General features: G+C 40.4%; 1 protein-coding gene across 11 annotated transcripts in view; it reads right to left on the bottom strand.

The window, feature by feature from the left end:
* Positions 1-12,135, bottom strand: part of celf6 (CUGBP Elav-like family member 6) — a gene marked incomplete at both ends in the record, with an annotated part of 127,746 nt that overhangs the window by 13,250 nt on the left and 102,361 nt on the right. For all 11 annotated transcript variants that reach the window (XM_083969329.1, XM_083969321.1, XM_083969328.1 and 8 more), the window contains one exon: positions 9,220-9,299. In XM_083969329.1, the coding sequence (XP_083825455.1) occupies positions 9,220-9,299 (80 nt within the window). The remainder of the gene's footprint in view (positions 1-9,219; positions 9,300-12,135) is intronic.

The raw sequence follows: 12,135 nt of genomic DNA, 5'->3' as shown, positions 1-12,135 counted from the left end.
GCGCTTGTTAATATGAGATGCTATAACTGGGAGTGTGCAGATATATGAACATGTTGAACTATATCAATCTGACCGTAACCTATATACAGATCATTTAAAAACAAGGTTGCTGGATGCATGCATTCAATTTGCATCTTTTATTGTGTGGTTGAAAATAGCTTTCTCACAATGTGTGTTTCCCCTGGAAAATGACCTACAACTAAATGTTGGCTACAAAATAATAATAAAAAAAAGATGTGGAGCTGATCTGTATCAGTGCATCAACCCTCTTTTTTTACAAACATGAGAGTGGATCCTTTGCATCGCTGCTTTGCGTGTTATTAATTTCTGTCAACTGATGTCCAGTGCAGATAACACTTCAGTCTTCCAGGCCTATTTCTTAACTGTGGAAGCCAGTGGAACTGAATATGCACATGACTGCAGTCTCTTAGCTGTCAGCGTTAAATGGAAGAGAAGAGTGAGTGATATTTGCTTTTGTGAACTCTCCAACTCCACTGTATACACTGGGAGTGAACTGTGATCCTAACCAGATCCCACAGGAGTCCCAGTCCCCCACTGGTAAGGCTCCACTGAATACAGTACTGGGTAATTAGGTCTGACAAAAGCCTTCGGCATGTGGAGGGCAAAGTATTGACTAATGGCTCTGCCTTATGGCAGATATAGTTCCATATTGATGTCCGTGCTCCTGAGTTTGCATCCAATTAAATCATTTGAGAGACAGAGACCAGAGTCAGTTTCTCATGTGACATCCAGGAAAGGAGAGAGGGAGCGAGTGTGTGAGTGAGGGACACAGAGATAAATACTGAGAGAAAGAGAGATACTGTAGAAGGAGGATCAGGAGGCTGCCAGGCAGAGAAAGCAGCCACAGACACCGTCAAGAGGACCAGGCTCCTATTTAATTATAGGCAGTGCATGCTGGGAAAGAGCATGGAGTACCACCAGGACAGAAGGACACAGGCAGCCAGGGGGCAGTCAGGATATGATTAGTAAGATCATAAAACCAAAGACACAAGGAGAAAAGGACTCCATAATCACAACTTGGATCCATCACTCACAAATCCCTCGTCCTGACAGGGTCGGTACAAATTCAGGCTTTGATTGAGATTTCCATATTTTCTTTGGTTGTAGAAATCGGTAATGTTTGTGAACTGCAGAGGACTGACCGGTGTGATTGATGCTACACACACCTGTTTCTCGTTCATGTGTGTATATGCCTCAGTGCATAAGAAATTGAAATTGACAAAGAGAGACTAAACTGCCCTACAGGTCTAAGTTTAAGTCTGAGCGCTACTTACAGGCAGTACATTACTAAAGCAGACTTGTCCAAACAGAAAATCATAGAAACAAACAAACAAACAAACAAACGTGTGCCCTTTGAAGTTGAATTTTGCACCAGCACAGTAAGAGTGTGTATTCAGCCTCTGAACAAACACAGCCTTTGTCTTACTGTAGTTCATCCTTATTTCATGCTATTTAATAGCAATTCATCCAAAATGTGTGTCTTATTTTTGTATGGCCTTCATGAAATTTTAAACAGGAAAAGCGAAGCAATAATGCCATTGAGAGGGCAGTTTGCCAGGGTGGTCTAGTGCTTTGGAGTTTGGTTAGTCATGCGTTTATCGTGCCTACACCTGGCATTGATTGCTGATTTTTACTTTCACAATACACTAAAGCCAGTCTGCATTTTCTTAAGCCTTTTCCTTATCTCTGCAACATTTTCTGTCCTGTCTGATGATCATTCTCTGCATAAATAAGACCAACATGCATTTACCAAAGGCAACAAAAACAAAACAAAAAACAATGCACAAGTTCTTGTTAGGAGTTTTTTCCAAGCGATTTGACTAACCCATGTAAAAAAGGGTCACTTTATTAACAAAACCAAGAGAATGTGTTGGCTGTAGATAACTGTGAGAAAGAGTCTGGGGAATAAAGCAAGGCATCAGCATGCACCCCAGGGACAGTGCGTCTCAGATGGGATCCTATCAGAGCCAGCCAGCACCCCACCTCAGGCCAGAGGAGACCCATCTGGTGTTTCTCCCTTGGTGCCATTTCAATTAGTTAAATCAATACTCCGACGTGGTGGCGTTAACGGCACAGTTTCTCCTTTTCTAATTTCATTTCATCCCACCTCCTGACCTTTTTCCATTCTTTTTCAACTTTGTGGGCCAGTTGAACGGACTGGGTTGTTGAATTTAATGAGGCTGGCACCGAGCAAACATCTTCCTCCAGCATTGTTGCTCAAGCTTGCACACAGCACGGGGGCCTGGCATTTAGATCACATTTATTTTCTGCTTTGTGTATCTGTATTCCTATATTCATTTAATACCTCATGAAGAATGCATTGTGAGCATCAGGACTGTGAAAGCCCGAGGCTGCCTGTACTCACTGCACCGTGACTTGAGCCAGACTAGGCCAGGCTGTGAGGCAAGTCTGGCCTGGTCTGGCTTCTCCCAGCAGAGTGCTCTGCTGTAGACGACAGCACAGGAGGACACCCAGTCTGCAGTGTCTGCACTGAAAAGTCTTGGCAGCAGGACTAAAGCACTACAACAGCCTCTGTAGGTGTTGTCAGCGCTGCCATTCATGTCTGAGCCGAGCATTTCTGACTTTCATAACATAAAAGCCAATATATCCCCTCTAAAAAAAAAAAAAAAAAAATCTTATCCTCACCCCTGAATAGGAGAATTTCATATCCTTACATCTCGAGCGGATGTATTCTGACTAGATCCAAGGCCTAATCAGAAAAAGCAGATTTCAGAGTGTGATCCCCTCGCGCATGAGAAGTTTCTGTCCACATAAAGAAAGAGTAATATGTGGCCAGGTAATGAAGGAACAGGTGGCAGCAGACAACAGGCACTGGATGCAAAACAGCCACTCCTCACTGGTAGCAGAAAATCACAAGCTGACAAACAAACAGAATAATAACCTCCACCGGCATGACTCCTATACCTGGAGAGAAAATGAATTCGCTGAATTTGATAAGGGCCAACAGGGAGCCTTCACTTTTGACAGGTACAACTAAGGAATTTGTCATGGGTTCAAAAACTAATCTAATTTCTTGAACAACACACTTGACTTGTGAAAATCTCCCATATTGGATTTTGTATAGGCCACAAAATGTGTAGATGGGAAAATACACAACGGTAATTGAGGGATTAAAACTCAACTACAGCAGCGAAACGGCATTATTCTTTTATCACTGTGATAAAAAGACACTGTTGTTAAGTGTCTACCAACAGGTAAACAGACACTCATCATCCATCCATCCTCTACTACAGAGGCTTACAGCAACACAATATAAAACAACATACTCATTGAAAGGAAGCTGTCATTTAGAAAAGCATACTAATGACCAGACGCTAACTACAGCTAACAACCATCTTAGCAGCAGTTTCTTGTAGATGACAAAGCTTTCTACAGACTTAGAGAAACTGCTAATCGAGAATCTGTTAGAAAATTAATTGAATACACCGGAACAACTTTGTTTGGTAATTGGATGAACCTCCTACGGGCTTGGTATTCAACTCTCTGAACCTTGCTATGTCTTCGCTAGCCTCACGGGAGGACCATCTCTCATTAGCAGCGGATGATGCTGTCTTGGTCTGGCCCCTTCCAGTCCACCACATACTGCTGCGGCTGCCGAGCACACCGCATCAAACAGGAAACTCACAGAAGAAGAATACCTGTCATTCATAATGGTGTTTTCACTCGGCTACATTTTGTCCATCAGTAGCAGTTTTTTTTTGCTACCGTCTGTCAGGACCGAGGAAAAACAAAACTCCATGTTGTATGTCAGCCACAAGCCTGCCCAGGCTCTACACTAGTTTCATGTGGTGTTTGATGACTTGTGGATTACACTGACAATGCTCTCTGGCTTGGTCTTATCTCTCATTAATTGAGAACTATAGTATCACACACATGCACGCTCTTGTTGCTGCCAACACCGGCGAGCTCCACACGCCCTGTCAGCCATGCTTTGACACCGAATGTGACAATGTCTGCAATTTGCTGGGTGCTGTCTGGCTGCCCTCGGCTTTGACATTTGAAGTTTTGCCACCTGTGCCTCTGCAGCCCCACTGTAATGCAACAGCTGAAACCAGTGAGAGTGACTGCTCTGTGCCCAATCACCTCTTAAGTTAATTCCAGAAGCACCTGCAATCTGCAATAAACATCAATTAAAGCTATGACCCGATCTATCAGCGCGTGCCCTTTGGTGGCATCCCTTGCCCTTAAGCTTCATTAAAGCTTTTCATTTTGGGCCAGTGTGTTTTGGTGAGGTATTATTTATGGCGCGTGTGTGTGCCAGGTAACACAGATGCTGTAGAGGGAACATTAAGAGGGAGAGAGAGACAGAGAGGAGGTGAGAGACAACTCTTTGTTCAAGGTTCATCCAGACCTCACAGCTGGCAGCAGGCAGTGAGCAGAGCAGCCCACTCTCTGAATCCTGCCTCCTGTTAGTCTGTTGTTGACGACATGTGGCAGTGATATTATCCAAATTAACTGCATCCCCCATCGGTACCAAAGCCTTAGTTGGATACTATTGGCCACCTTTCCTATTAATCTATGAGGAAGTTGGATTTGTGGAGAGGCGGATAACAGGTGCAGGGATAGAGGGAGAGAAATATGGATGATATAGATTATTAATGAACTTTTGGATGACTCCTGATCAGCCCCAGGTCTGTTTGGGGCTCCATATGTTGCCTTGGACAGTTCATCTGCACCAGACCTCAGGTGGCTGAGTGACCCAAACTAATGTAACTCTGCCTGGGCTACAGCAAAAACAAACACACACGTGTGTGATAGTACTATGCATGAACCAGATTTTGATCTGTACAACTAAGAAAAATCAGCCAAATGAGAGTTCAATTATGTAAATCTTCTGGATGTAAACATATTCTATTGATTGAGTCAACAAGATAGTTTGAGTACAAGGTAAATATCTTGATTATAATCAAATTTCAGTAATTGTGCATGATCAGTGGGCAATATGATTATTGTTTGGCTCTCAGCCGGCGGCTTATTAAATTTTGACCCTTGTGGTTTACATGCCAAAAAGTTTGGTCTCTACAGAGCACAACAACACACACAAAGTTAAAGCGTCTCTACCACTTATTTCCCTCCCTCACTACTTCAATGTAATGCAAAATGAGGCGGCATCAAAAAGATGTGTAAATTACATCTGGCTTCCAGGACACTATCTGGCTGCCAGGAAGCGTCCGTAAATATTTATTGCGGAACATCAGTGAAGTGTGTGAAGGTGCGGATGTCTGCCAGAAAGTGAGTGTGTGCTCATGTGTGTGTCCAGCTGTGCAGCACTCAACACACACGCAGCACTGGCAGAGATGCTTCCTAATTCATCATTTCTTTTACTTAAGCCTTTTTGGTGGCCTTGTTCAAGCCTGACAGAAGCATATCCAATTTGTAATTAACTGGCCTCAATCTTCAACTAAACAAATCTACACCAACTAATGCTATTTCATGCATCTCATAACTACTGTATATCAAGCTGGACCAACGCACCATTACCTACTTTCCTCAATTCCACACTGCAACGCTATATTGCACAGCACTCAAAAGTACGTTGAAATGAAAACTTTCATTATATGTGAACATTCTGTACGATTCTGTGTTATGGTCAATATGTGTCACTGCCAGGACAGACACCTGTATTCGTGTCCTTTCTGTAACTGTACAAAGAGTTGCAGCAATATCCCTAGTATTTACAGCACTACATTATGCCACAACATGACAAGATAAAAATCCCAGACTCAGGCTGTGGAGAATAAATGTGGGAAAGCTAAAAGTTAATGGGAGAATGATAAACTGCGAGAGTTCCACAATATTTTATGAAAGACTTAATGCTCAAATAGCAGGAAGCGGTTAAGGAAGCAAAAGTGGCTTATTAATCTGACCTCATTTTGAAGATCCATCCTAACTCTAGGGTGCTTTTCAGTATTATTGACTTCCTTGTTAACCTCCCTTATACTCACTTTAATGAAACCTCCCTTGATAAGTGTTTTCAAGTAAATGTTTAATATTCCTTAACAAAACGCAGCCCCCTGACAGGGGCCACACTGTTGCCGCTAATCATTCTTTGGCAGTTATGAGCTCCTTTCAAGGCATTTCTCATGTGTTACTAGAAAAGGTTGTGACATGAATGAAGCCCTTTACCTGTCCCTATCATATTACGAGATGTTCAGCAGGCAGAGCTTGTACTGTCTTTGTTATATGTTTTGCTCTGGCCAGTGGTTTCATGTATTAGGGACTGGGCAGCCTATGCTGCCAGGACCCTATGGTTTTCCTCAATGTTCTTCTTCTTCTTCCAAGAAAATCGTACTTCTCATGCGTGAAAAATTAAGAAACTTAACTTACAATTTTTGCTCAATTGACACCAAACTTGCTAGAGAGCTTCTTCAGACTTTTTTTGATTGATCAAAAATTGAGCCTACAGTGAATGAAAACGTTTTACTGTAACAGTAATGTAAACATATACCATCCAATTCATCCGAAATACATTTTCAATCTTTCTGAAAAAAAATTCACAATATTTTGGAGTCGTGGTTGATGAAGTTTGGCAAATATCTGAATTTTATCTCAAAAATAGAATTTTGAAAACATTTTGAATTCTGCTCTAATGGAAACAACTGCAGTCAATGTAAGAGTGGCATTTTTAAACATTAGATTTTTACTTATGAAACAAAACACTTATCACCAACATTTCCATGCTGTCAAGATGCAATTTATGTATTATCAGATTTTTTGCTAGTATTTCTGACATTTTGACATTTTTTTTAAAATCTGCCTTGACAACTGCTGCCTGGCTGGTGACTCCCTGAGTCCATTTGTCAGGCCACACACCAGGTCTCACTTCTCAATGAGCTAGGAGCTGGTTCTTGGTGTCAGAGGTTCTAAGTTCAAGCCCCAGCAAGGGTGATGATGATGACACATTAAAATGCTAGATGTCCTCAATTGGAAATGCAAGACAATAGTCCTTACAGTGGCATTACAGCAAGCCTCTAAATTTCAAAACTTTGACAATTTATACCAAATCAACCATATGTGCTTCAGCTTTGGAACTTTTACTTTCAAATTGCCTAATTCTGCTTAAATCTGCCTCCTGTTAGGCAGATTTGTGAGTACATGCCAACAAATGGACAGGTATTATCCTGATGAGTTTATTGATGAGTTTATTCAGTAATATTCTGTTTTGCCCGGCCCGACCATTGCTGTGCAGCAGCTGTAATTATTATTTATAGCAGCTGGCTGTTGAGATACAACTTTTTACCTCTTGCCTAGAAACTATTTACGAGAATATCAGTGCCCTCTTCTTATCCGCAGTCAGAGTTAGATTTTGGGTTCAGTTTTCGATCCAGTTCAATTATATTATATTTGTTTATCATCTTTTCCTTCACTACACACATGTCAAAAGAACACAAAAAAGATTTCAATGTATTGATGACATACATTTATATTTTGAAGTTAGAAAATCTATTCTTATAAACTGCCTAGAAACAGCATAGAAAGTACCAAGATTTAATTATGGCATTTCTGAAATAGTCTTTCTTGACACCCTACAACCAGTTAAATTGCCTCACCATGAAGATGACACTCTGTCTCCCAATGTAAAACCACTAATTTCACACTAATTTCAGTTTTCAGGGACAGGTTAAGAGAGCTGTTCAAACTATTAACTTTTGACAGCGACACAGGAACATTTTAATCCACAATCAGAAAATGGTCATCCAAACTTTAATTTGTTCTTATTTAAAACATAGATTTAAAAATCTATCTCATCTTCTATTTGCAGTAAAGTATCATTTCATTTTCAAAAGCAAATGTACCTAAACCACATCCTACTTTTGTATAATCACAGCTGCATCAAAATGCCTTGTGGTCTACTGACTTATTGATAGTTTATATTAAATCACTTGGCAGTGATGTTTTAATACATTTCCAATGACTCATTTTTCATTCTGACATTGTTTTTCATACGTTAATTAACATAATCAGGACTAACTGTAACTTAAAGTCAATTTATGTTTAGAAAGAGGTCTCCAGTGTGGTGGTCTGCTTCTAAGTAACACTACGAAAATTAAGTGGAAATACAACCTGCAGTGCAAAGGTAACCCACTGAATTCAGTGGAAAGCGAATAAATTTGTAACTATTCATTGTTTGTTACAAATAAAACTCAACTGGTCCTATGTAAAGACTGCGATTTAAGCTAAATATATCTATATATAATATTTATATTATTTATATATCATTATATATTATTATTGAATATTAGGTAACAGTTACAAACAAACTCACACAGCATAACTTAGAAAGCATGTACTGTATATATCATTATTTTTCTGTTTCATTCATTTCCACCTGTGATTTTTCTTTAATTTTAAATATAACATATGAATAACATATTGACACATGCAGTACAATGTCTCCTGAAGGCACGTTTATGGATTCATGTGTGGTGCACAGTAATCATATCTAGGCTGTGAATGTAAATACTCTATCAGTCTGCTGAAAAAGTAGTTTGAATAGCAGGAGAGCGAAATGGATACAGAGTGAAAAGACGGAGATACAGAGTCTGCAGCTGTGCGCTGTAAGGTTGTGGATGCTGACAGTGGGAATCTTTTGTGTGTAATAATACAGTGAAAATATATGCGAGACTGTGGGCTGTTGACGTGCCAGGAAAAGAGTCAGTGTGGCAACTATACACATGCAGTATATGTATAGTATAAAAAGTATACATATGTACTCCACTGTACAAGATGGAAATGAAGAAATGTATATTTGTTTGTATGTTGTGCGTGTATGCTTTAGTCTTAATTGTATGGTATTGTTGCCAAACACATTAAAAAAAAGGCGAACGTATCCAGTTTTGAATTTCAAAAGGAGGCATACTGTACATCCTCTAGTGGGCCATGTGTATGAGGAATAGAAAACTTTAAGGGAGGATTTGGTCAATGTTTTTATCCATCTATCTTTGTTGTAAATTTGATCCCATTCTGCCTCAAGCATGTTTTACAACTGGCAGCACAGACTAAACAGTTGGAATAAGTAGATAACCAAAGGACATTGCATCACTTGCAAAACCTTTTCCTAAAACGACCCACATCAAGTGTAAAAACACTTAACTGTATTGAAATGAATTAGACTCTGAAGTTAATTCCATTATAGGGAAAATGCTTGTTATGCATGTTTCATAATGTGTTACTTACAGGCATAGTCTGTCCACCATGCAAGCTGTTGATGGCGGCCTGCGCTTCTGCGTGGCTGGAGAACTTCACAAAGGCACAGCCTGTATACAGAGAGAGAGAGAGAGACAGAGAGGGAGAGAGATAGAAGGGAGGGGCACATCATCAGGGAGGTGGCCTTGAAAATGGGGGGTGGGGGGGAACACCATTCATTACCATTGTTTTCATGTTATCTGGTTTGTAAATATATCCTGCCATTTGTGTGTTCAGCGCATAACTCTGAATAAATCAGTCTAATTGTAGTGAAGGCATTAGCTGCGTGGAACATCCTGTCCCTTGCCCATTTCTAATTCCACCCCCTCCACTTTGGAGCATGGAGCCAAGGCATTTACTATCCTGACTTGTTTGTGATTATTAATCTGTTTAATATTTACACATTATGATTTGTGTGCAGTCACTCATAAAAGAGATTATGATGACAAAGGCATAGTATTATAATCTGCCTATCTAACCAAATCTTTGCTCAAAGGGAGGGGAGATGGGGGGCCTTGCTCAAGGGGCATTCAAAAAATCTGTTGTGTAGTTAATGCACAAAAGGAAAAGCCAACATAAAAAGTTGGCCCGAAGACAAGGGAACGAGTCTTGGCGGCAGCGTGTCGGAGCCTCATTGCATTAACATTTCAAATGATATTAAAAATGATTCAGATAGATAATAATAATGCACAGTATGTGTTTTTGAAGCTTACACATCCTAACCACATTATTAAATACTGCATCAGTGCGTAGGTTAGGACAGGCGCTAAAGTACTATAACATAAAGAGAAAGCCAGTGAACTGAATTACAGTGGAACTGAAATGTGGTAATTTTCCAAAAGCCATTAAATTAAACAGGAGCTATTTCTCTAAGCTTTATGGTCGTCATAGAATGTAAGAGGTATTCTGTTATGTCCTATTCTTATCCTTGCCTTCAGGTAGCTCATGTGTTAAGTCAAGAGATACCTAATTAACAAACTCGTGGATTAATTCTGCCCCCTTTTCATTAATCGAGTGGCACCCGTGTCTTTCCCTGAGTTCAATCCCTGCTTTCTTGAGAACTGCTGATACCTATTTAAAGCAGCTACATGTGTTCATATACATTTATTCACTCTGTATTCCCAGAGGAGTCATGATGATTCATTTAAATTACAAACACTGATAGGTAGGCTCAGGAGATGTTCTGCTTTTGGCAGCGATCCATTCACTTCTACATTTCAGGTGTCATCTTTGCTTCCCCGACATACAAATTAGAAATTTCCTGACATAATAAAAAACTGAACTGAAGGACATGCAGTATGTGCACAATTGAGGGCAATTTCCACCTTTACCTGAGGCTTTGCATGCACATTCCTGCCACACAATAAATAGTAAGTAGTAGCAACTATTGTGAGCGGAAATGTGGTGAGTATAGGCCATGTATTTTCTGTACTGTGAAATGTCCTCAAAGCTGCATATATATACAGAGGCAAACAGATAAGTAAAAAATAAAAAAAGTATTTTGATTCTGTCACAGCACTCTAGCACCATTTTTACTTCACTCAAACACCCCTCCAGGTTAGAGGCAGGAAAGGTCTTCATTTGTTCAAGGGAAATGCATCAGACTACTATGTGCCATTCAACTCTGTCTTTGAAGGAACAAATGCATTTAACCTTTGTAGGTGAAATAATAAGGGGCGGTTTGGTCTCGCAGAGGCCTTTTGGGTTTAGAAGGCAAGATAACTTGCTGTTGGTTCACTAACAAGGCTATCAGACATTGTGTCAGGGTCCCTATGACCCCAAGAACTTAGCACATCCAGAGACACATTCAAAACTGCAGGGCTTGGCATACACCTTCAATGGCAGACTCGTGCGTAACATACAATATTCTGAAATTTCTCCATCAAGAAACAGTGCATTAGCCTTGATTCTGCTGACCTTAAAAAAAAAAAAAAAAGTTAAGGGACACAGAGCACAACATCTCAAAAGAATTGGAAGTGCTACAGCCTCATAAATTATAGTGCACATTTGAGTTTTTGAATTTGATGTCTTAGAATGAGTAGGGAAAAAAGGAAAAAGAGAGATTGTATTGCTTTCAAGCGAGAGGATCTGCGCTGCCTTTTGAATTCCCGGGGTAATAATATGTATGCATGAATTCCATCCCACTGGATGGGTGACATTTATAACACAACTTAATTATAGACCTAAAAGCCATCTCTCTATTATTCCTGACAATTCGGGGCTCTATTCAACTCTGGCAGCAAGTGTTGCACTTTGAAAGTACTTTGAGGAGCAGCGCCAAAGAGAGATGGATGTTAAACTTCTCGGCCTTTTTATTGGGTGAAGAGGGGTGCTGAAAAGCCTCTGAGTAGCATAAATTTACATCAACAGGGGACAAAGCCTCCATCATGGAACAGATAGCACTGTCAATTTCAAGGTCTGTCTCATTCAAATTATGGGGACCTCATCCCGAGCGAGGCGGCTGGCAAAATAATTTGCCGTAACATCCCGTAATGATTGCGTAGGACTGCTGCACAGTGAGTGATAGGACCAGATACCTATATATGAGACCTTTGTCTCGTGGTAGCATTCATACTTAACATTACTCCACAGTTTTCCATTTCATAGCATTGAAAGCTAAAGAAAAGGCAATGATCAAGCCAGTGATAATAGAGACAAATACCAACACAGGAAACGTACGGCATGTGAAGGGAGGAGACAGAGAAAAAAAAAGAGTTGAGGTGTGGGGTGCAGGAGGGTGAAAAGGAGTGAAGGCGTGAATGAGGGAGAAAACTAGCTCCTGTCTGACACAGCAGCACTGGCCTTATTTCATTTTATGTGCTGTCAATCAGATTGAGGCATCTGAGCCGACAGGAAGAGTAGGAGCTGGAGGGAGACAGCAAAAGAGGAAACAAGCCAGGGAGAAAG

The sequence above is a fragment of the Trachurus trachurus genome (assembly GCF_905171665.1).
Source record: "Trachurus trachurus genome assembly, chromosome: 3".
NCBI classification, from domain to species: Eukaryota; Metazoa; Chordata; class Actinopteri; order Carangiformes; family Carangidae; genus Trachurus; species Trachurus trachurus.
This window is presented reverse-complemented; position numbering and strand designations above follow the sequence as displayed.